The sequence below is a fragment of the Agelaius phoeniceus genome, chromosome 7 (assembly GCF_051311805.1).
Source record: "Agelaius phoeniceus isolate bAgePho1 chromosome 7, bAgePho1.hap1, whole genome shotgun sequence".
Classification (NCBI taxonomy): Eukaryota; Metazoa; Chordata; class Aves; order Passeriformes; family Icteridae; genus Agelaius; species Agelaius phoeniceus.
This window is the reverse complement of record NC_135271.1, coordinates 18,009,225-18,034,635: the sequence shown is the minus strand read 5'-3', so window position 1 is coordinate 18,034,635 and position 25,411 is coordinate 18,009,225. Positions and strand designations below refer to the sequence as shown.

Below are 25,411 nucleotides of genomic sequence, written 5' to 3'. Positions count from 1 at the left end.
GTAAAAACAAGAAATCTCACAGTGATAAATATAGTTCTTAGCTGAGTTGATGATCTCCAGCATACACAGAAATCAAGGAGCCTTCTTAATTTTTGTGGGTATTACACATGCTCTTTCACATGGTGCTGCAACCAAAGGAAAAGGAGTGTTCTCTTGGTGGCTGTTAGTAGATATATTTTAGAGGAGTTCTCCAGAATCCTCACTTGATATTATATTTAATATATATTTTAACATTAATTCTATTTTCATGTTCATTCTGAAGTAAACTGGATATTTAAACTGATGATTTTAAGAGAAAAAAAGAGCTTTGTATTTTTTTGTCTTGGCAAGTTTAACAAGTTAATTTTATAAAGGATGTAAACCCCTCCCACTTTTTAATTATCCCACTATTAATAATTAGGAATGCTACAGTGTGCAAACCTGACTTTTACTTCTGTATGTTTCCTGGGTTTTTGAACATTTCTACTAAGTGCAAAGTGGAAATGGGACGAATGTCTAGTGTTAAGTCTAATTACAACCTGTTGGTACACTGGGTAGTTTACTTAAGAATTGAGGAGGGATGAATTTTATTTCTACTTCTCCAATATCACTTAGAACTTTACTTTGTTAACAAATTATCAACAGCAGCAAACGTAAGGAATTCTTTCAATAGACAGTGAATGGCTGGGGTGAGCTTGTATTCTACTTTGATGTGAGGAAGTGGACAGATACAGGATATTGTGTAGGAAATTAAGAGGCAGGTAAGGAAAGCCTTTTCCAATGCACTGAAAACATCCAAATATCATTATAGCAGCTTATTTTGAGGGTTCCTTTAAGGCTCCTTGCCACAAAGAATCTATCTCCAAGTACAGAAAGGCAAAACTTAGATGTGTTTAACAGTGAAAACTGGAACTGATGCTGAAAAAGCAAGCACATTTCATTAGAGGGGAGGGAGAAACCCTTTTTTACTCCACTGCAGACACTGCACAGCCTTGAACTGGAAGCTTTACGCCTGACCTTAAACAATCTGCACACCTCTCAGCTGGAGCTTACACAGTCCAACCTGAGGAAAGAGAAGGAGACTGCCCTGGTGGAGCTGCGGGAGATGCTCAATGACAAACGTGCTCAGGAGATCGCCATTCTGCAGAGCCGCCACCAGCTGGAGTGGGAGAGGATCAAAGAGCAGTGGCTGAAGGAAAAAGATGACCTTAAGTCCAAGTATCAGCAGGAGCTAGGTATTAAAGCTGGGGAATAAGTGTTTTCTTCCTGCACAGGTTCCTGTCTTGGTGTAGAGCTGGCCTGTGAGTGACAGCTGGTGTTACCTCTAATATGGGCAAGAGTGCATGTTTTATATATGAAAATGAAGCTGTGCAGACCTGAGTTTAGTTGTTATTCATCTGTAAATTAGTGCTAAACTGAACTGCTTTCTTTCAGGAGGCTTTAAACCAAGTTCTCATAAAGAACTTGTTCAGTGCAGGGAGTAGAGCTCTTATCCCTTTTGTTTTGTCAGGGTTTTTCTTGCCCTAAGTCAGCACTCTGTTATCTTTGTGAGAAGATATGGGAGTGCTTCCTGGCTTAGCCTGTCAGTGTTAGGAAGGAGTTGGGAAGGGGCTGAAAGGCTCAGTGACCTGTAGCTGGCTGTCCTTGGAGATGCACTTCATGTAAGACTCTGTTTTGGCATAAGCAAGAGGGCAATTGCACCTCATAGTACTGAAGGCCTGCTGAGGATGCTCTTGGCATTGCTTGGGAAGTTTCCCTCTTTGCAGGTCAGACCATTTTTGACCTGTATGGCAGAGCTTGAGGACTTTCTGGAGAAAGGTGAATCTTGCAGCCCCTCACTGAAGAAGTTTCCAGAATCACTGGCTGGTTGGGCTGGAAGGGCTCTCTGGAGATCATCAAAGCCCCTACTAGAGCAGGTTTACTGAGAGCAATTTGCACAGGATTGTGTCCAGGCATGTTTGGGATATCTGCAGAGGAAAAGGCTCCACAGCCTCTCTGGGCAGCCAGTTATGGGGCTCTGTCACCCTCACAGTAAAGAAGTTTTTCCTTGCATTCAGATGGATCCATGGGGAACACTGCTAATTGCAGGCCTCCAGCCAGACTCTGCACTCTCATCACACCCTTCTGAGCTCTGCAGTAAGGCTTAGAAACCATTCCTCTAGTTGTCCTTCCCTAAGAGAAAAGAAAACTTTCATTTAAGAGTGTCTCTTTTTGACCTAAAAGTAGGAAACCATTTGTTACCACCAGTAGTGCAGTGAACTGACAGCACAGTCAGTGCTGGGATCTGGGAGCAGGAGGAGGTCAAGATGCAGTTCTTGATATCAGTGCTGTTAAATTGTGTTTTACCAGTCTAACTTAATAACAGTTTAAGTTTTTCTTTCCCATGGAAAGGCTTTTAATAGTGGTTGCATATTTTAAACTATTAAATATTATAAATAAGCCTAGGCAACATGGCTGATAGGTTTTTACAAGGTTCCTTCAAATCAAAAAAAGGGGCCAAACAAGAAGCTGGAATTAATCAAAGGAGGAGCTGGAAAGGAAGAATCTGTTGGTGTCAGTGATAACTGAGCAGATAGTGGCATAGATGGAGTCTTTTTTACTAGACATTTGTAGAAGAAATTTTGCAGTTTCCTACCTGCTGCTGCTGCATGTTACTCTTTCTGTCTTTCTGGAGATTCTGTTCTCATAGTGATGTGCAGTGAAATGTTAAAATGACATCAATATTCATTTATATATTTACTTTTCAGTATCATGTTCTCTGTCGACTTAAACAGCCTTTACTAATTAAATGGAACTTTACTTTCTGTATTGTTGTTGCAGCTTTCTAAGTTCTAGAATGCTTCTTTTCTAAAATGAAAGTGAAATAGTGGGATGTAACATAGCAGCAGGTGTGGCTAGAACCCAGCATCTTACTCTGCTCTATGCCTGCCCATTTAAGTTCTGAGTTTGATGTTGAAAATTGTAATCTCATTCATATTTCTACTTACCATTTAACACTATTTTATGTAAACTTTTATTAATAAGTATTTTATTTCACAGTTGACCAGAGAAAGAAAATAGAATTGGAAATGGAAGAGACACATGTCCAGGCATTAGAGGTACAAATTCTGTTCTTTATACAAGAAAAGAAAGGTGCTTTCAGAAAACAAGAGCTAGTACAAGTCCCAGATCTGCTACAGATTTATTGCAAAGGACAAATAAATGGAGAATAAGAATCATGAATTTCCTAAACGTGTTTGCTTTAATATAATGCATGTTTTACTCTCTTAGACCCTCAAAAGAGACTGGGAATTAGAGTCTGATAGACGTTTACAAAAGGTCTGTGAGGAGCTGTGTGACAAACATCAGGCTGAGATGATTGCACTGCAGAAATCTCTGGAAATGGATCTGGAAAAAGTCAGAGCAGAGCTGGGCCTTCTTTCTGTTGAGAATGTACAATCTAAAAGTAAGTATCGTGCTCTGGGAGGCAGCTGTTTTATTGAACAGAGACATTGATTTTACAACATGTATAAAAGCAAATACAAGCTGTATTTATGTAGCCTTATTTAAAAACTGGGACAATGGCATGAGACTGTCTAGACATGGTTGTAAATGAGAAATGGTTTAAAACCTAGATAGCATTGTTGCATTTCAACTTGCACAGAGTATGAGATGCAAGGTGAATATTAAAGGGAGGTGCTGATTTGCTCCCATCTGAAAACCTGTTCTGACAGTTGCTGAGTTAATAAAAATTGTGGTTAATATTAAAAGAAGCTTTGTCTAGCAAAAAATTGCATTTGGCTTGTGGATAGTTAAGGCTTAATGCAACAATTGGTTGTCTCTTAGCTAACTAACAGTGTGGGATGCAGAGAACAACAAAGCAGTGCATGGAAATATTTGACTTTCAAATACTTTACTGTCAAGCATTTCTGTGATTCCCTGATATCTAGTGCTTAAGCTAGAGAAAATACATTTCTCTTTTTGTTGCACAGAAGTTGTACAGGTTATTCATTAACTGAGATGAGGGAGTAACAGAACTGATTTTTGATTTTAGTGAAATGTATAGAATTGGAGAGGCAACACCAGTTAGCCATCACAAAGCTACAAGAACAGCTGCAGGCTGAACATAATCAACTCCTACAAGACATAAAGATGAAAAGCCAAGAAAAAGAAGAGGATCTTCAGAAGGAGGTAAGTTACATTTCTTTAGTAGTTTAGAGTAGTTGATTTCTCTTTATATTACAAAACTAGATCATATACATATCATTTGGGCGACCTGTTTGTATTTAGGGATGTTACTGCAAAAGCAAAATGCATCATGAAGCAGGTCAATACTCTGGGAGTTTCCAAAGGGGTTCAAAACCTTTGGAATGCAGATGCCTTTGTGCCATTTGGTGCCATCTCTTCATCCATATTTATATTCCTAATTTTATGGTTCTCACATTTTGTTTTTATCTGGCTAATGCCTCACTTTTTTGCCAGTGGAGATACTTATGGCATCAGGAACAAATTCTTCCCTCTCAGAGGAGTGGGTGTCAGAGTTAAGAGATGCTGCTACTCAGCATCTCTGATACTGTCAGGAGCTGAGAGTGGTGTTGTCACTGTTTCCACTTAGTTCTGACAGAAGTGTCTCTTGAGTGTAAAATAAGCCCTGAGAACAAAATTGTTTAACAAGTTGTGGTGGGATGGGTTTTTTTTGCTTTTAACATGTTTTTTTTTGTAGCTGGACCAGCTTCAGGTCAAGCATGAGCAACTCAAGGTTCAGTCCCAAGAAGAAATGAGGCAGCTTTGGTCTCAGCTTGACAGTACCCGAGCAAATCGACAAGAGCTAAGTGGTATGTTCATAACTGACACATTTTATTTCATTTTTTGCCTTTTCTTCATACAGATGGACACATTTTTGACACAAAATGCTTTTAGCTGTTTTACCAGAAACATACAGGAAGGCCACAGTGTCAGTGGGTTGTAGCCCAGTGATGTGTCTCTAGGTTGAGGTGAGTTAGTGTCAGATGACAGGTTCTGCAGTGTGAAAAAGCATGGTTTGACTGTGGGGAAAAGCTTACCCCTGTGCTTTTCCTTTCCCTTCCCACTCCATTCCTGCACACTAGAAAAACATTCAGTTAAAACTAAAGGTTTTTCATTGAAATGTCAAATTAAGTATCATGTAATTAAAAACTGGAGAAAATGCTGGTCAGTGCAATAACATGCTCCTATTTGTATTTCTGTTTCAAGAGCCAGGTGTATTAAATAAAACAGCCAGTTTTGCAGTGTAGTGGTTGGAGGTGACAGAGACTTGTGAAATAAAATAGAACATGTCTTAGATGTGTGTGCACAGACCTGTATAACACACTGAAGAACTTCTGGGGAAAAAGGAAAGCTGGAGACCATGACTCTGCCAGTGTTCTTGTGTTGAGACTCTAAAATGAGGTTCTTGAGTTCTAGTGGGGTAGTTAGAACAGAAGGCACATAGAACATACTTCAAATGCTATTTCAGATATTCTGAATAATATAACGTTAGGTAGCTTTTGAATTGTATTAGGGTTTTGTTTGGTTTGGTCATACACTAAATAAGTAATTTTTTCTATTAGGCAGACTTTGCCTTAACTATTTCACCTTTTTGTTTTGGTATAACAGAATTATAGTACATAGCATTTCATAGTATTTGCTGGAATTCTTCCCTGTAGCCCTAACCTTTAACATTTCATATGTTTTTCTATGTTACTAACCACTCACAATCCCATTCTTTGGACCCTTTCTATTTTCATCTTTCATGAAGGTGGTGAGACCAGAATGCAGGCCCATGGTCCAGGTGAGGATCTCTTTTGGTGTGTTAGATCTTAAAAGTGTTTTGTTTTACTCTGCTGCTCTTGATTTGAGTGCTGATTTGACCATGCCTTTGGGTTCATGGTAGGATTCCAACCATAGCAGCTGCATGATGGCATTGCTGTTCAAAACCATGAAACACTTGTTTGGCTTCATTTTGTGCTAGTAGTCTTTGCTGGTAGGCAAAACCTACCTATGTCAGATTGGACTTGCCCTGCCTACCTCATTGATGGTGTCACTTCTTGGCACTTGATTCCTCTGGTCCCTGTGCCTGGCAGCTTCTCCCTTTGGAAGCAGACTTGAACCATGGACTTGACAGAATTATGGAGTGGTTTGGGTTGGGACCCTAAAGATCACCTCATTCCAACCCCTGCCATGGGCAGGGACACCTTCCACTATCCAAGCCCCATCCAACCTGGCCTTGAACACTTATTTCTTTTCTTCCTGTTGCTGCTGGCATTTGCATTGTGAGCATTTTTTTCATGCCACAAATGCATTTTCTGGTTTGCTACACAAAACCACATTGTGACAATCAGTTGTGTTGCTCCTGGATGGCATCCTCTGTTTCCATCAACTTTTCTTGAGTTTCTCCTGTGTACCGTCAGCAACTGCTTTTCTCCAGGCAAGTTGTTTCTTTTTAAGGAACTCCTCCAAGTTCTTTCTTCTTGAAATCTATTTCCCTCTTCAGTGGGAAGTGATCCCACTGAAGAAGAATCCCCAGTGATTCTTTGGGGATTTAACTATCTTGAATTATTTGGAAACTTGAGCTATGGGGAAAGCTTATCTCTCTTGAGATTTTTTTTTCCCTTTTTACCTACCTTTTAACTTACCTAAGTGTTACTGCTACTTTAATACAGAAGGTGGGGAAGAAAGCTCCCAGAGGGCTAATGAAAAGGCTGCAGTTCTTACTCCCTGGAAGGAGGGCAGCTTGCTGAACCAGCCTTGGTAGCTGATTTTTGCTGCATTCCTGTTTTATTGGTTGATTCTTTTAATCCAGTCAGTTCAGCCTCTGAGCACACTATGGGTAGTGAACCATCATTCAAGTATCATTTTATTTTCCTTCTGGTGATTTTTGGTTTTCTGCACAGTTTATGCTCAATTTGGTTTTGTTTGGATGGTTTGGCCTGAAGCAATTTAAATGTTCTTGAATAATTTATTGCTTCTGGGTGCTTCAGTAGCAAGGAGGTGTGAAGATTAAGCAATAGTGCAGGACTCTGCTTGTTACCAGCCTAGTCCTGGACTGCAAGAAAACAAGGAGAGCTAACTGTACTGGTGATTTTCATTTGGATTAGCATGAGGATGGTTTCTCTGAATGCAGTGTAACTGAGAATGTCTTCTGAGGAAAGAATTTTTGTCTGTTAGAAGTTCATTTTCCTATCTCATTGCTATTTCCAGTAAATGGTTCTTACCTCAACCTGCAATCTCTGCCTTTTGTGACTCCCCATTGAGAAGGGAGTGACTTGTGGTGTTTTTAGGGGAAATACTAATGGGACAATGCCATTCCTAAACCGCTGACACTTGGTAACTAAACTTAATCTTCACAGAATGACTTGGCCTCAAGAGATGTGTTCTTAGTGCTTGTGTTGGTTTTGCCTTTGTTGCAGAGCTAAAAGAGCAGCTCCTGGCTCGAGCATCACAGGTAGAAGAAATAGAGTGTTTAAAACAGGAGTTTGAGCAGCAGCTTCAGCAGAGAAACAGGGAGCACAAAGCTGAATTGGAACAAATGAGACTTTCTTTTGAAAACAAGTTAATTGTTGCTGAAGAAAACTACAAAAAGGAATTGACTTTGTTGCATCAGAGACCACAAGAGCTGATGGACTCTTCACTGCCAGAGTTGGAAATGAGTCAAGATCAAGCAGGGGACATCAGGTGATCTGTTCTTTTTCCTTTCCTTTTGTGACAGCATGCTTCCATTTTATTTTTCTTTAGCATAAAAGATGCTGTTAGCATCTAAACCTATTGGGATTGAGCATTAGGTGATGGCCCAGTCCTGAGCAGTTGTTACAGTTGCCCTTTGCCTACTTTCAGTACTACACCATAAATCATCCAGAAAATATAACTTGATTCATGACATAACACAGTCCTAAATTTTAAAACCCTTTTCTCAGGTCTGCTGTGTCACTTTTGGAAGAGACTGCTGAGAAAGAGAGAAGTGTTGCACTTGATCAGCTAAACCAGCAACTTGACCAGCAACAGGTAGGATTTTTGATATATTGAAGGTTCTACTGTTCTTTATATGACCTGTATGAGAATTGATATCTAATTCCTAGCTCCTGCAAAGATAAAATTAATTGTAGGTGTTTAGTAGGGCTTAATTATTTTTGACAACAGTGTTGTGAATTACCAACTTTAAATAGCTCTCAGCCTCAGAGAGGCTGTAGAGTAGAACAGCTACAACAGTGCTCTGTCATTTTATGTGCTGTTTGGGTTATCCTGTGCTGGGTAAGGAACTTAGCAGTTCTTCTACACCAGGGCAGAATTTGTGGTGTTTCTCTTTATCATGCTGGTAGTAATTGTTCCTGTCCTTATTCTCTTAAAACCAAGATGCTAATTGGCCCCTCTTACATTTATGCCTCTATTTTCATGCACCTTGCTGTAACTGAAGATCTCAACATTTTTGCTCAACTTGTTTCAAGTTGACTAAGAGTTTGGAAAAGGAATTTTCCTTTCTCTCATTGAGAGTTTCTCACCATGGTTTCTTAGATGCTGAAGATCTCTTCCTAACCCTTTATTTCTGTAGGAAGAATTTGCCTGTTTGCAGCTACAACTTACAGAACAGCACAAGCATGAATTGGACTCCTTGAGATCCTCCCTTGCACTTCAGTATAAAGAAGACCTGATGAAAATGAAGATGGATCTGTCAGAAAAATATGCAACAGAAATTGAGGCCTTGAAAAGAAAGCATGGTTTAGAACTTGAGCAGCTCCATGCCCAACTTTCAGAAGAACAGTCTAAAGGTAGGATGGCCTGACAGACTGAGAAGGGAAACAGTAAGCTGCTTGTGTGGCTTATAGTTTTCTTGAAACAGGCTTATCTGAGCAAGTTTTCAACTTATTATTTTACTATGGGGAACATTTAACAGATGTTAATCCCTTTCATTGAGCACTTAGGGGCACATTGAGTTGCACTTCTGAAGATGTGGTGACCTGAAGTTGCTTACTCTGTAGTAAAAGCTACTACAACTGTGGAGCAGTTCCTAAAAGAGTTGATCAAGTTTCCATTTTGGATGCCTAGAAGGGCACTGTCATACAGACATTTGGACCAGCAATGCATAACTACTTTAACACACATGGGTATAATTGTATTCCACTGTATGTTGGTTAAAAGGATTAGTAGAGCTATTTTAATTTGCACTTATGTTTCTTATCTTCAATTATATATTTTTAATACTTGAGAGGATATCAAAACTGCTTAAATTAGTATGTTTAGAGATTTGTCCCATCTGACTTCTGGTGAAATGCTTTGTGTAAATGTGATGTGCAAAAGAGGAGATAAAACTTCCATAAATCTGCCATTACATTGCCCAGAAAGAAATTCTGCTCCTCTGGCTGCTGCAGATAAGGAGGGAGGTCCTGCCACAGGTTTTGTGACTATTCTATGTATGTTAATACTGGTAAATTCCCAAGGTAGTGACAAAATGGAACAGAGTATAAAATCATCCAGCTAAGGGCTTCTCCTTGTCCTGTATTTAGCCTGGATACTGATAAATTGCACAGCCAAAAACATTCAGCTTTTTTTCTATGCATCAACAAGAGCTGTTAAAATAAATTCCAGTATGTCATTTTATTGTCTGGCTTGGATTTTTCTTTTGTTTTATTTTTTTTTTTCCCTTTCCAGAAGTCACCAAACTGTGTCTCCAGAGTGTTGAAGATGTGGCACGTCAGGTTGAGGTGGAGGTGGCTGAGCGAGTGTCTGTGCTGGAGGAAGAGCACAAAGCCAAGCTTGCTCTCTTCAACTCTGAGAAACAGCATATTGCAGAGCTCTCAGAGGAAATAAGGCATTTAAAGGAAGAGCTTATAAAACAAAAAGATTTTTCTGAGCAAAATGAGAAGCATCTGAAAGAAGAAATGGAAAAAGTAATTTGTACTACAGAACTGTTTTGTGTAGAGTTGGGCAAGTTCCAGCCTGGTGGGAAGGCCAAGGGAGGGAGAAGCAGCACTTGAATTTCCAAGTCCCTGGTTTGGGGATAGCAGCTAAAGCTTTGAATGGCCTTGCTTGGGTGGACACAGATGTTGGAATGCACTTCTGTTTTGGGGTGACTCTTGCACCTCAAAGTCTGAGAGCTGAGACATTCATACACAGTACCGTAACTCTTGCATGTTAAATCAGCTGTTCCAGCTGAGGATAAACTTGCAATTAATTATTTAATTCATTGCTTGAATTGCTGCATATTTGAATGCTTAGGAGAATTAGATGGGTGAAGTTCTTATTTATCAAGTCCTCCTTTCCACCCTTTTTAAAGAGCCATGGCTATGTGTATCTTTTTCCAGGCTTAGAAACTGTTGGAGAAAGCCAGAGTAAGTCTTTTTTTGCTTTCTCTAATGGAGCAATCATTTGCTACTTTGGCTTCTGTTGTTGTGCTACATGGTTTTTATGTGCCTTTTAAAAGGAGAAGTTTAAAGGGGAATTTTCTTCATGCATAATATAAACACCTAAGATGCCCATAGCTGTATAAGTGGAACTCCTGAAAAGAAGATAAGTGACCTCAAGAGAAATCAACATAGAGTATGAGTACCATAGTAATTCTAGAATTCTGCCTTAATTTTTTCTTATCTTCATAACCCAAATTCATTCTTAATAATGCATTGAATTTAATCCATGTCAGTTTATTAAGTGTCATTTCAGCCTCACTTTCATTAGGAAGGGCTACTTCAGTACAGGAATTTATTCTTTTCAAGACCTTAAATGCCTGAGAGTGTTCACACATTTCAGTTTGGTTTCAGTGCTTTATTCTTTTTCCTTTTTACATAATTGTCTTCACAGGTAAAATATCAAATTGCTGAGGATCACAAAAAGGAATTAAGAGAAGAAGTCCAGAAAATAGAGAATATGTACAAAGAAAAGGAGAAAAAATGGCAATGTGAAAGTGAGGCCCAGAGAATCCTAGCAGAAGAGAAGCTATCACTATTGCACACAGAACTGCAAACTAGAGCAGAATCTGAGAAGCAGAACTTACAAAAACAGTTTGAACTCCGTGAAGCTGAAATGATTCAACTTCAAGATCACCAAGCTGCCAAAATTCTGGAGCTGGAGAAGCTGGTGAAGGAGCAGCAAAACAACTTGCAGCAGCTGGAGGACAGCCTTGCAGGTGCTCAGGCTGTGCAGAAAGCTCAGCAGCAATATGAAGCTGACCTGGAAGCAGCCAAAGCCCTCATGGCAAAAGAAATGGAAAAGGCCACACTCTGTCTGCAGGAAGAATGTGCACTGAAACTCCTGGAAGCACAAAACAAGTGAGTTTCCCCTTAGAAGTTCACTCACTGGTAGAGTTGCTTTGTCTTATTTTAGACTTAAAGAGTGATAGTGCAGAGTTGTCACTTGATGGCACTATCTGTAAAGGCAGTTCATCTAGTCTAGCAAATAAAATGTAGTCAAGTTCTGCCTGCTAGGAGTACAACCAAGCTGGAAATCATATACCAGCCTTCAAAGAGAAGTGTAACAGGACACAGAAGTGGAAAAATTCTCTGAATGATTTTAAACAATTGCAATGAATGTAAACAAGCTTTTCCTGGTGAATGAAACTCATGCTAACCATTGAATGCTGAGGTTGATGGGCCCCCTTTGGTATTCTTTACTTCAGGTTAGATGCCTGGAACTCCTGTTTTTCTTCCCTTTCCTACACCTGTTGTTTCAAGTGAATTAAGGGAAGTAAACAACCACTTGTTGGTATTTGAATGCATTGCTTCAAAATTATCCCTTCTTCCCTCCCCAAAAGTATGTTCACAGAACAAGACTGGCAAGTGACTGTAGGAAAGCACTGAAAGCAGCAACTTAATTTTAGATAACTGGGTTTTTTTTAGTTATTGGTGTCTGCATGCAAAAATACTCAAGTTACTGATTACAGTAAAGGGCAGTACTTCAGATACAAAATCTTCTGCATCAAGCTTTAAGCAGAACTCAGCTGGGTTTGGAGGAACCCCCAGCTGTCCCACACAGACCTTCACAGTGGTTTTATGTCTGTCTTTACCAGATGTTTTTAGAGGTGTTTGTTATGACAGTTCATTTATTTGCAGAGAACACATTTGAGATGGAGCAATGTATTCACCATGAGATACTGTCATGGCAGTACTTCTCAAATATATTTCTCTGTATTTCTAAGTTAATAGGGGTGCCCAGTTGCTCTAGTAATAACCAGCTACTCCCAAGTGACATTGTAGAGACCTTTAATTGTGTGGCTATGAAATCATTGTTGTGGCTTGCTTTGAATTTAGTTCTGTATTTGAAGCATCAAGTAAAACTTGTGAAGACTAAGTGAGGTCTATTTATTTTTCTTGGGTTATTATTTATTAGCTAAATTATTTTTAAAAAGTGACTTCTGTGACAATAGTCTCTTAATTTTCTTGGAAATAATACAGGTTTATGGAGGAGCACAAAGCAATGACTCAGAAATTCACAACTGAGCAAGAGATTCTTCTCCAAAAGCTGAAAGAGAAACATGTGGATGAGCTGGAACTCCAAAGTCAGCAGTTAGAGGAGAAGCACAAGCAGCAGATTTTGTCTTTGACAGCTGATTTGCAGGCAAAACACCAAGCTGAGATTGAGACACTTAAATCTACACTGGAAAGTAAACAGCAGATTCAGCTTGAAAGTTGTGTTGCTGAACTACAGGCAAAGCATCAGGCCCAAATCGATGAGCTGGAGGTTAAACACTTATCAAATCTGGATTCCTTGGAGTCTTCCTACCTATCTGAAATTCAGACTATAAGAGATGAACACTGTAGGGCTCTGGAGAAGCTACAGCTGCAGCACAGGGAGCAGCTCCAAGAACAGGATAAAATCCATCAGGCACAGCTGCTTCGGGAGATTGAGATACTGAAATTGAAGCACGCTGAAGAACTTCAGCTTTCCCAGAATAATTTGAAAATTGAGCTAGCTACTGCTAATATGGAAAAGCTTAAAACCATGGCTCTTGAAGCAGAAGAAGCTCATAAGGTGAGTGAGAAAGAAAACCTGGCATAGGAGATGAAATTTCATGACACATTGTGTGGGATCACCTTTTCCTTTGTTCCCAGGGGATATTTTCACAACCTCTTTGTGCCAGCACTGACACATTGTGTGGGGCCATATTATGAGCTGAAACAGGAAACCCCAGCTGAAAATTAAATCCATCTGTTGATTCCTGCCCCAAATGCTCTCTCTATTCAGTTTTCTGTATAATTTCTGAAAAAAGCACAAATGAAGTGTATCTTTTATGTGTTTAATATTGGAGGGTCTCCATTTGGTTGCTCAGACCCTCTCTCCCTGGTAGAGCTGCTGTGTAATTCTTCAGAAAGTGATTAGACCAAAGTAAATGCAATTCTTTGCATTAAACCACATTTCTAGGAATCTAAAGATCCTTCCAAATAAGGAAGGATTTACAAAACTTCTGCTAGATAAGAAAAATAAACCCATTTAAATGTTTTAGAGAGTATGTATATATATGTATGCTCATCCTTCATGAAACAGTATTACTCCTGTTTACTTCAAAAGCTTTGGTACAGCAGGATATGTGCTTGACAAATGGATTGCAAAGATAATTGTACTTCTTTTTTTCCCTCCCCTTTTTTTAATTACTGCTTACACAGGATGATCTGAACACAGCTCTTCGAAACCAGAGGCAGTTGCTGGAAGAAGAAAAACGTCTGGCTCTGGATCTGTTACGTGAGCAAGTGTTGCAGATGGAGGAAAGGCACAGGAAAGCACTCCAAGAGCTTCAGGATCTTCATGAGGCAGATATGAGGAAACATAAGGAACAGTACTCCAGGGAGCTGGAAGAAGAACTGGGGAAACTCAAAGCACAGCATGAACGTGAGCAAGAGGTCAGAATGCTGCTAATACCCAAACCCAGAACAACCCATGTTTTATCAGAAAGTAAATTCAGTTTTGTTAAGCTTAGAAATAAGGCTGTACATCTAGATGGTTATGGATTTTTTTTAAAAGTGCTGACAATAAGAGGACACAATCTGACTTGTGCAGATGCAAGCAGCCACTGGTGTTATATTACACTCATATAGTAGGAAAAGTCACAAACAAAATGAGCTTTATCCAGCTATAACCACAGAACACATTAAGTTGAAATATTACTCACTTTTGCTTTTTCACTTACTAAATTGAAAATGTTATAATGTTATAATGTTCCAAGTAACTCTTAAATCACTTTTAAAAGAATAGATGGCCAGGGGAGGAAGTTTCATTCGTTTCCTGGGAGGTTCTATAGGTGATTCAGTCTTCAAGCACATCATCCTAGAAACAGGATTTGTGTTCTGATGACTACAGTGACCCTTCTTAGAGAAAATAGTAGGGGGAAAAAAACCCTAGATGACCAAAGATCTCTCAAACCTTTCACTGCTGTATCCCAGGATAATTGCATTAAATTGAGATTTAAATGTTTAATGCCTGCTCCCATTTGAACAAGGGAAATCGCATCTTAACAAAATCTGCTCTCCCTGTGTTTCTCTCCCTCTCTTGCCTCTTTATTTTTCTGAATTTCTTTTAGAGAAGTGTCTGTTGGAAAGAGTAAGTCAGGAATACTTTGTTAGTCTGACCTGATGGTCTCATGAATACAGGAGATACTTGATACCTAATGCCTGGCTGCTTATCTATTTTTATCAACTGCTTTTTTTCTATACTCAGCATGGTGATAGACAGCAGCCCTGTATGACCTTGAGGACTGTGAATGTACCCTTCAGAGTTTGGTTTAGCTTCATGGGTTTGGTTTGGTGTCATTCTTCCTTAATTCTAACACTGTGGCTACAATATTTTATATTCCTTCCTTTTTTGCAGCTGTATGCTTCTGCATCAGCTTCTGAAGTAAAATCTGTGAGAACAGCTCTTCTGGCTCAATTTGAGGAGGTAAAATTGAAGCAGCAGCTTCAGTTCCAGGAGGAGATTGAGCTGTTGAAGTGTCAGTCAGAGTTGCTGCTGGAACAGCAGATTGCACAGCTGAAGGTAGGCTCTGGTAAAAATGCACTTCTGAGTAAGCACTGAGAGTGTGTTTCACTGAAAAAAGAGCATTTGGTGTAAGATTTGTTCTTCAGCCTCTAAAATGGAGTCTGAGTGAGATCTCTCCCATGCTTCACAATGTTAGAACTAGAAAAGCAGCACTGGAAATAAAGCACTGTTCTGTGAGCAGTTGTCTTACCTGAGGATTGTCTTCAAGTCCTGAACTGGATAGGAGGTGTCCTTCAGCCAAAACCAAAATAATCAGTGGAGCATGCTCTAAGCACCATTCCTTGTGTACATGTTCAGTTTGTCATTTGAGACTTCTTCTTCTTAGTGTCTGCAGAGACTGTGCCCTTCAATCATCCCACATCTACTGCACCTACTGTGTCTTTGTGGCCAAATAGTCAGGATTATCTAAGTTTTTACCAAGTGTGTGATGGCAGTGAACTCTGTCTGTGAGATAGCTTGTTGTTACATGTTACTCATGATAAGTATTGTCAAGATGTTCCCTGCCTCTGGCCCTCTGTGTAGTCCTGATCAGTGTTTGACCTCTCTCTGGCTGGTGCAGCTGTCTTTTGAGACAGAGGGCACAAGTGTGTCCTGAAAAGCTGCTGCAGGTATATTTGGCACTGCTGTCCTCAGCTGAACCCCAGAAGCTGGGACTGGACTGAGGGTTACACAGAAACTCCAGAAATGATCCCTGCTTTTTTCTCTTATGCTGCCTTGATTAGCATTTGCAGCACCAGAAATTTCACTTGCTGTTGAGACTTTTCCAGGGCTAATTCCCCTGCTGGTGCAGCTGTCTGTGGATTCAGCTGGGTTTTTTGCCCCATGTACTTGCTAACCAGACTGGCTGGATCTCTTGCAGTGTCAGACTGAGCTGTGTTGTGGGCTGATACAGGTTTTTACAGCAAGCCTTTCCCTTCCCACTCCCCTGTGCTGCTTTGCAGTTCTCTTCATGCCAGCCTGTTCCCTTGGTTTCTTCCCTCTGCCTCCCTAGCAGATTTGAGGTGTTTAGAATTGCTGTCTGTGCTCTGACTTAACCCTCTAAGTGTTTCTGAGAAGAACAAGCAGGCTGCTTCAGAGATTTTGTCCACAGATGCCATGTTCTAGGTCAAGGAAGGTCATCCTACCCCTTTGTGTCAGCCCATTTTTACCTTCCTAACTGCCAGAGTATGGGGCAAAGGCTGGCTCAGTCTTCTGCCAAGGATCCATGTCACCTTGGGTGACTGCAGGTCTTCTGCTCTCAAGTCTTATTTCTTCCCATGGGGAAAAGCTATTTTCTTGACTTGCCAATTCAAAAAACAGGTGGCCATCCCATTAGAGTGTATGGGTGTTCATAGATAAAATTGTGCCTCATCAGTGCTAAGTACAGAAGGACAGTCACTGCCCTGGCTCTGCTGGCCACACTGTTTTTGATTTGATCACAGTTTCAGCATAATTTTGTTGTTTGGAGGTGTTGATGTGTAAGTTACTGCTTTTTATTCTGAGAGGCAAAATGTGTACTTCTAAAGCATACAGAAAAAATACAGGGGATGTTTGAGGTTTTATTGGAGGATGGTGGTGGTGTTTGGGCATTTTTTTCTTCTCTCAGTAAATCCAAGTATATGTGATTTATGCAGGAAGAATTTGAAGCTGAAAAGAAGTCATCACTACATGACAAGGAGCAGATGTTGATTCAGGAGAGGGAGAAGGCACAGGCTGCTCACCAAAAGGAACAAGAAATGTTATCAGCCCAGCTGCAGGAAAGAGCAGCAATAATTAACCAGGTGTGGAGAGAATACTTTAAACCTAGCTTTTAAATGTGCTTTTGGGGCTATATTTTAGCACAGGGCTCTCTGCCTCAATGTTTGTAGAGAGACTGAAGGTATAATTCTTGTGATATGTTTGACTAGGGGCAAACAGAGTAACACTAAGAATTTCCTGACTGGGAATGCCTTACTCTTTGAAGCTCTTCTTGTAGAACTTGATGAGGATTGAGAATGGTGGCATGGGAGCAGAATGCTTTTCTGTCTTGGCAGTTTTCTCCCAAATAGATATTTTGACTTATTTGCTAGTTTACTGATGAGACAGAGTTTCTGACAATGGCAGTCATTTGTTTGGCAGCAAAATCTGGAGGTGGGGGTAGGTATACACATACAAATATGTATTTTTATTTATATGTAATCATATGTTTTAATCTGGTATAGGTGTCACCTGAAAAAATAAATGTAAGGAGAGAAATAATTTTTCTAGGAACTCGTTTTCAAGTAGAGTTTATAAAGCAAAGTTTAGGTGAAATTGTTGACTTGGTTGTGTTTTCACTGTACTTCTACAGCTGGAAAAGAAAGTGGCCTCCTTAAAGCATGAAATAGGGGAGACCAACTCTGAACTGAAGACACTCCTTCAGTGGCAAGGCAGGGAAAACCAAGAAGAAGCAAATTTGGTGGCCTTGCTGAGGTCTGATATTGAGCACTCCAAGGAGGAAAGGTTTGTTCAGCTTTGGTTACATAATGCTTAGTGCTTTTCTGTTTGCTTGTTTTCTCACTTCTCTTAAAGAAATTAATAACTAGGCAAAATGAAGCCAGCTCAAAATAGTAGTGTTGAAGGATTATGTACTTTTATTTGTAAGTTATTTTGAGGTTTTTTTCAATTATCAACCTATTCTGACATTAAGAGCAAGCTGGGTTTTTTCCTTGCTCTTTTTTCACACCAGCAGGGGGTTTATTTACAGACATGAACAGGACAGGGCTGCTATGGAAAGAGCCTTGAGCTGTTTATTTTTTCAGCATCAGTCTCATTACATAGTTATATCAATGGAAAGATGCTAACAGCTCACAATCCAGGCAGCAGGCCAGAAGACTTCATGTTACAACATACTTTATAAGCTTCTAGACCAATCACATGAAGCCAAAGCATATTGACAGTAGTTCTATCTAATCACCATAAGCACATGTAGCTTTGGTTAAAACAATGCTTGCTTATTCCAAATACAGTACCCCAAAAGCCTGCCTTTTACAGCTTTCCTAAAACCCTCTAATTTTATAGATTCATGCATTTTTCTTTCAGCATGATGAAGACTTTGGTGTTTTGGAGTTTCTACTGTCTCTAATCTTGGAAAAATATAAAAAATGATGAGAGGTTCTGTGACCAAGAGGCTTTCAGATGGAGTGGATTGGTTTGACATGTCATGGGGATTAGAGAAGCTGTCATATTGAATAAGCTTCAAGAATTCCCTCTCTCATCTTTCAGAAACTGGCTTAGTGTTCATCTTAAAACTAAAATATTTTCATCAATAGAAACAGAGTTTTTGTTGTCAGGTCTACCAAAACACCCTCTAGTTATTTTGATGTCACTGATACTGTAGTAGTAGACTCCTTGTTCCTCATACTGTAGTAGTGTCTTCCTTGTTGGTGCTTCCACAGCTATGGAAGGCTGAGGTGCTTGTGACTGTAGTGTGATCTGCCTGTGGAGATGACAGAGGTGTTTTGTTGTGATTTCTCAGATTTTAGCTTTTATATTTTTCGGATTCTGTGCTGCTTTAGCGTCTAATTCTGAGCTTCATGTTAGGGGATGGTGAGCTCTCTTCACAGAGTAGGGAGACAAAACAATTCCTTCTCTAGCTGGGGACCAAGGACAAATGATCCAAATCTCAGGCCCAAGAGCATAAACAATATGGGCTGAAGAGAGAAAAACAAGCAGATGGGCTAAAGCTGTAATTGGACAATGAACTCCAGTGTGCAAATGGACCAAAAATTATAAAAGTGAGAGCTCCTGTGACCAGGTGTCCATTTTGTGACCATTTTGGTTCATCTTGGGTGCAGCCCTGGCTGGGCTCTTGAGCTGCCCAAGGTGCATCCATTGAGGCCTTTTAATAAATCCCTACTTTATTCTTTAACTCTGTCTGGCCTCTGTTCTAGGTCAGCCTGCACAAGGCATCAGCTGTGCCAACTCTTTTAAAATGACCTGTTCTTTGTGAGTCATCTGAGTGATCTTCACTGATAACTGCCCAACCATGGCAGATGCCCATTTTAGACTGTCAGTTTTACAGTAGGTTCAAAGTGTCTTTCAAATCAAGTGTGTGCAATTTTTCAAGTGTTTGATATGTTTGTGTTCTAGGGAAAAACTGCGTGACTCTTATCAGCACGTTTTGAAACTGCTTATGGAAGTGGTGAAGGCCACAGTAGTTATTGAGGACCTGATTTGTAGTAAGATTGGTCTTTGCCTTGATGACAGTCTGGCTTCTGGAGATTCGAAAGAAGCTCAGAGTATTATGGAAGAAATGGGATTCATGCAGTATTTCAAAGCCAAAGAAAACCATCACCTAGAAAAAGGTGAGTACTAATCAGCAAAACTGGATGTAGTCAATTCATATTCTTGAAAACTGCCTTTTCAGATCCTTTAGTTTGGATGAGGATCAGAAAGAGAATATCTCTATTTGCAATATTTGTGTCTTTCAAAGGTGGTCCACACTGAAGATAGTGTCTACCAGTGTTCTCTCAGTTTAATTCTTTTAATAGTGCAACTCCTACAATGTTGTTAGAAAAGCTTGGCTAGATCATGGGGCAGGAAAGATGGACTTGGTGAATGCAGAGTTCCAGGTCCTGATGTATAGCACAAGATTGCCAAACCTTGTGAAAAACCCTCATGATTTTTCAGCATTGAATTGTTGATGGGTCCAGGTTTCTTGTGGTGCATGTCCAGGTCCATGTCCCTGCCTGATGTCAGTCATCTGTGTGACCAGTTTTGTGGCTAGCTGTCACTTTTCTGTGTTTTCCAATAGCTTCCTTGTTTGCAGTAGAGGAGCTGCTTGATGAAACTCTGACAGAAGACAACCAGCTGTCTCCAGGGACTGATGAGGTGTCTGAGTTGAGCCAATACTTATGTGAAAGTGTTTTTGCAAAGCCAGAATTGGCCTGTGAAAGTGAAGAAGCGATACTGAAAATTTGTCATCGTTTGCGCACTGCAGTGGAGAGACTTCTGGAACTGGTTACAGAGTCAACTAAACAAGTAAAGCTTTTCATCTCTACAGAGTCAACCTGGTCTGATGGAAGATGTCCCTGCTCATGGCAGGGGTTTGGAACTAGCTGGTCTTGAAAGGTCCCTTTCAAACCAAACCATTCCATGATTTTTTGTATAACATTAGAAATGTGAAATCAGTTTTAAGGCTGTGTATTTATCCTTTTAACAGATCCTGTGAGAAGGCAGTAGACTGGTCACCTGAAGTAGATTTAAACCAGGATTTTAAATTCTTTTGGAAACTTCAGGAGACAAGGAGTTGTTTTGAGGCTGTTTTATCACACTTCATACTGATGCCTTTTCAACACTGATAAGCAGGTTCAGGAAAACTCAGTCCAATGTCAAAATGCTTTGGGAATATGTAGATAGCAGCAAACAAATGTTCTTGTCATTATATGCTGCTTTAATTGTGACAGAAGGAGATGCACTTAGTATCATAGAAGAACTTGAGTGTTTCCATACTGAGTTTTACAGTGTCTAGACTGCACATCTGGGGTAGTTTGATAACCACTGTATACATCTGAGGATTTCATTTAGTGTGACAATCATTAGCTTGTTGGATAAGGAAGTCCCTAATGGAAGAGATGATGGGAAGGGGAAAAAATGTCTGAAATTGATCTACTCATTGGGTATTTTGTCAAACCCAGAGATATGTGCCTATGTGAAATGTATACTCACCATCTTCAATCGTTCTTAGAATGAGGTGCATGAATTTACTTTTAGGCACTGATGATGCTTCCACTGAGACATAGCTAACTTGTGGTTAAAGCACTTGCCCAAGCCATGGCAGATCTGGGTTCTAGGTGACACTCATCACCTGTGATCCAGCATACTTTCCTTGCTGGGGCTGTTCCTTGGAAACCTGATCATGTATGGACTTCACTGTCTATTAGACATGACTGAATCTCTTGAAGAATTTAGGTGTCAGGATACTTTGAGTTTCAAGTGGCTCAGGAAGTGTCAAGCTAAGCAGTTTAGCCAATAGGGAGGTGTTTCTTTTTTGTGCACAGTGAAGACACTTAGGTTCCTAAGCAAGGCTTGTGGCAGAAATACTGGTATGCAAGCACAGGGATTCATCCAAGTGTCCAGAGGTTTTGGGCAAAGTCAGCTTAGTACTAAACTGAAAGTTCAAAACTTGCACCTTAATGCATACTTGTTATTAAAATGTTGAGGTTTTTGTTGAAATGTCTTTGGTACTATTACCTTGCATGTGCATCTGAGGTCTGATGGTGGGGCAATTATTCACTTGCAGCTGGAGAAGATGCATGAAAACCATGCCCAGTTTGAGGAGGAGTTCAGCCGCCGCAATCGGGAGACGGCGCAGGTGGTGAGTCAGCACCAGGAGCTGATGGAGTGCCTCAGTGAGGAGAGTGAGGCCAAGAACCAGCTGGCACTAGAGCTCCATAAGGCAGAGGGTAAGAGATGGATTGCAGTGTCATTTACTCACAGCTTGTTCTTCCCAACATTTGTAATGTGCTTTCTGTTTCCTGGATTTCTTGGGCTCTAAATCTAATATTTCATCTTACTTTCTGGAGGTTGTTTCTTGAAACATGAGCTCTTAGCAGAGGATATGTTTTAAGCTCATCCCAAGCCATCAAAGCTTCATGTTCCACCTTTGAATCCTACAGATTTGGAGACACTTTGATGTGTCAGCCTCATAAAATCTTGATAATCTTAGAATATATTAACTAGTACATTTTATTCCTTAAGATATTCAAAAGCCTAGCTACAGTATAAACATAAATCATCTTTTACTACTTCCTTTTTATGTCACCTTCCATTGTTTGGCAAAAATTGGTTTTTTACTGCTTCTTCCCAGTGGATGAGTTTGTCCATGGCTTTATTTGCATTCTGATTTGGCTTCCAGGCATTATTGAAGGCTACGTTGCAGAAAAAGCTGCGTTGGAAGAGGCCTTAAACCTGAAAGAGGAATCTGAGCGTCGTCTTGTTGTGGAGCTGGAGAACATGAGGGAACGCTTCCAGGAGCTCACCCAGGAGCAGGCAATTCTTGGTGAGTAGAGAGTACAGCATGATGAGCTCACAGCAACGTTGTCTGCAGTCAGGGCACATTGCAGTGTCCTCCTGTCATGGATCAGAGGACCTGCTGAGCAGCTCAGACTGCTACACAGGTGAGGGGGTCTTCCTGTAAAGGCAGAAAGCTCTACAGACATGGATCAAGGTCTTCAGGAGCTTTGGAGCACGATAAAGATGAAATACCTAAAGGCTGGCACTTCTCTGTCTTCCATGCACTTCTCTGTCTTCCATGCACTTCTCTGTCTTCCATGCACTTCTCTGTCTTCCATGCACTTCTCTGTCTTCCATGCACTTCTCTGTCTTCCATGCACTTCTCTGTCTTCCATGCACTTCTCTGTCTTCCATGCACTTCTCTGTCTTCCATATGTGTTTTTGGTGGTCTAGAAGATGAAATGGATCACAATGCCCTCTCTATTCATCTTCTCCACATGTCTGTGTTTTGATTTCTAGGAGCACGTGTTGCTAATGTAGCACAAAAAGAAGGTTCAGGTTTGTAATGACAAGTGTGGGGTTTTTTTCTTGCTGTGTTGCTATAACGCTGAGTGAATGAATTGATAACTTTTAATTTATTTTAACTATGAGGAATAGTACTTAATAATTAGGCATAACAGGTTACTGGGTTTATAAGTAACTTGGCCATAAAAAGCTATGACTTCTGTGATGGAAAATTAGGAATATTCCATTCAATAATGACTATTTGAAGTGACAAAGATGTTTTGCTGCCATCAGGCTTAAAGTGCCTTGTGCCATTGTCTTTGTTTTTGCCAACTTTGTTTTTTTTGAGGGGATGGAGTGGGTTGCAAGCTGGCTGTGAGCTTCTAGTGATACGAAGTCAGCTGTCAAAATGAGTATATGAAGTTAAAGAAGGGAGGGGAAAAAGAATAATATTTGAGGTGACATGAAACTGAGCTAAAAAAGGTACAGCAAGAACTGAAGGACATCTAAGGGAGATGAGAGATATGTAACTGAATGGATTGATAGGTCAGAAAAAGTAAAAGCAGAATGGTAGGGAAGGCTAGTAAAGAAATGAAAGAAGAAAGCAGAAATAAGCAGGAAGGATCCTTAGAGTTATACACTAATTTTGGAAGTGAAGTGCTGTAGTCAAATTTGTAGATGCCAAATTGAAAGAGAAATTTTTTTTCCTCCTGAAGTTTGCATACTTAACTCCTGAGTAGCTAACACTTATATCTGATAAATTCACAGCTGATGTGATTATTTTGTGTTCTAGTCAAAATATAATTCTTCTATTGTTTTTTAGATTCATTTTATTTATACCCATATATATATTCTTGTATATATACTGTATCTTGTGTTTGGACTTTTTCTTTTCCCCTGAGAGTATGAACTGAGTAAACCAAATCACTCAGGTGAACAAAAAGTTATGTAAATTCCTGTTAGAGTCAAAAAGCTGCACTGAACTTTCTTACCCATTACTGTATCTTTATTCCTTCTGTCCACTCAGATCTCCCTCAAACACTATTTTTAATTTAACCTATTTTTGGTATCCACCTCACTGTCCTGCAATTTGCTGCTGCCCTCTGTAGAACAGAGTTGGTTATGGTGTATTTTGGGATTGACATTCTCCCAGGAGCTGCAGCCCAACCCTTGCCAGCAGCTCCTTAGAACTTGAACTGTTACTTTTGCTGCAAGGGCCAAGTCCTGAAATCCATCCCCTTTCCCCCACCCAAGCCATCTGTAGTACTTTTCCTCAGGTTTGGAATTGTTTGTAGTATGTGGAAAACATGATAAATATCAATCATATTGCTTGGAGCTGATTGACATGGGCTTATTCCTTGAAAAGCTGACATCTCCTGGTTTTCATGTGGATACTAATGTGAGTAGAATGGCCTTGCTAATTAAAATTCTTTTGGAATGGAGCTTGGCATTTGCTAATGATCTGGGGAGTGGGAAGGAGTGTGCTGGGGCCTTTTCCAAGGGGAATTGCATGATGTGAAGTAGCATTAATGAAATAGGTTTGTCTCTACAAAGCAACAAATCTGTGAGCTGATGATCTCTTGGTGTGTTGCTTGAAATCCTATTTATACACTTGGGGAACATGTGCTTCAAAAAAGATTTTTAAAATTTGCCAGTAAGATTGAGTTTATAGGTTGCCAAAATTTGATACTTGCTTTCTATGAAATACTGGTGATTCCAGGTAAAATCTGCTTGCCTAATTATTTTTTTCAATCAATTTACATTTCTGTCTAAGGATGTGACTGAGTGTGTAGGTCAGTGTTACCTAATCAATATTTTGTTCCTCATAAAGCACTAGTGTTCCTCTGGAAGCTAAAAAGAAGCCATCAATGTTTCTTAGGATATAGCAGGCAAAATTCTTGTGCTTGTTTTCCCAAATACCAGTTTTTTCTTCAGGATCAATCTGAATCCATGAATCCATGACCTTCCTTTGGGTGTCCAAATACCTCTATCATCATAAATATCTCTAGCACCTGACCTTCCCCTCCTCTCTGCACCATGTGTTAGTAAATACACTAGAGTATTATTTTATTCACATTATTCCCATCTCCTGCTTGGCAAAAGTCATTCTCTGTCATGCACCTCTGGCTGGGATTGGATGCCCTAGTAGAATTGAGATATTGTTGGGTTTTGTGGGTTTTTTCTGTTGCATTATGTGGTACAGATAATAGATGGTATGTGCAATTCAGCTCCAAGGGGACTGGGAGAGTAATTAGGGCAGAGTCTTCACTTCATGCATTCTGCCAGAGCCTGAGTTACATCCACAACCAAATGAACTTGTGATTATTTAAAAATAAAAGAAAAAGTAGGGAGTGTGTCCCAGTGATTGCACTGTGGTTATTACATAGTCTATAATTAGTGCTTGGAGTGAAATGTAGTTGGAGTGTAACTGTAAACCACAACAGGATTGTTGTGGAGCTCAAGAGCTCGTGTAGTCCATGTTTTTGTCCCAAACTTGCCTTGTTGCTCTTTGTCTGGCTTATTTTGATTTCCAGAGCCAATGAATGCACAGACTCTTCACATTGTTTTCCATTATCCTCACTGTGGTGACATTTTCCCCAATGTGCAGTGTAAATATTGGTGCTTTATTCCAAGCCTGTGACACTTGTCTTTTTATATATGAACATGGAAATTTTCATGATTTTTTGCTTAGTATCAAGGGTCTAGAACTGTCATTAAATATCTGTGGATAGTGAAGCCCTAGAAAAAATGTTGTAGGTAGGCTGTGGTAGCCAAGATTTATAAGAGCAGCTTGTAATGACATTAGGTCAGAAATCACATTCATTGTATTGGTCATACCTCAGAAAGAGAATTGTCTTCTGGAAATTAGGCTGGATCATTTCTTAAGGTCCTTGTTGGATCACAGACTTACCTTTAACCTGTGACCAAAAAGATTTGAGGTGAATAATGGAACATTTGCAAAGTAAAATCATGAGCTCTTGCAGGACCTTGCTTTGATACAAAATAGGTTTCTTTTCCTGCTCAG

The 25,411-nt window shown here is 39.9% G+C and overlaps 1 protein-coding gene across 8 annotated transcripts in view; it reads left to right on the top strand.

Moving 5' to 3' along the window:
- PCNT (pericentrin) overlaps positions 1-25,411 on the top strand; it is a 70,373-nt gene that overhangs the window by 14,553 nt on the left and 30,409 nt on the right. For 5 of the 8 annotated variants that reach the window (XM_077181113.1, XM_077181111.1, XM_077181114.1 and 2 more), the window contains exons 10-29: positions 959-1,214; positions 3,019-3,077; positions 3,250-3,424; positions 4,013-4,149; positions 4,682-4,793; positions 5,735-5,767; positions 7,386-7,650; positions 7,890-7,977; positions 8,522-8,738; positions 9,619-9,857; positions 10,765-11,231; positions 12,354-12,930; positions 13,563-13,796; positions 14,761-14,925; positions 16,542-16,688; positions 17,237-17,388; positions 19,018-19,232; positions 19,682-19,908; positions 21,170-21,332; positions 21,785-21,928. In XM_077181113.1, coding sequence (XP_077037228.1) covers positions 959-1,214; positions 3,019-3,077; positions 3,250-3,424; positions 4,013-4,149; positions 4,682-4,793; positions 5,735-5,767; positions 7,386-7,650; positions 7,890-7,977; positions 8,522-8,738; positions 9,619-9,857; positions 10,765-11,231; positions 12,354-12,930; positions 13,563-13,796; positions 14,761-14,925; positions 16,542-16,688; positions 17,237-17,388; positions 19,018-19,232; positions 19,682-19,908; positions 21,170-21,332; positions 21,785-21,928 — 4,072 coding nt within the window. The remainder of the gene's footprint in view (positions 1-958; positions 1,215-3,018; positions 3,078-3,249; positions 3,425-4,012; positions 4,150-4,681; positions 4,794-5,734; positions 5,768-7,385; positions 7,651-7,889; positions 7,978-8,521; positions 8,739-9,618; positions 9,858-10,764; positions 11,232-12,353; positions 12,931-13,562; positions 13,797-14,760; positions 14,926-16,541; positions 16,689-17,236; positions 17,389-19,017; positions 19,233-19,681; positions 19,909-21,169; positions 21,333-21,784; positions 21,929-25,411) is intronic. The other 3 variants (XM_077181117.1, XM_077181115.1, XM_077181116.1) reach the window with 2 other exon arrangements.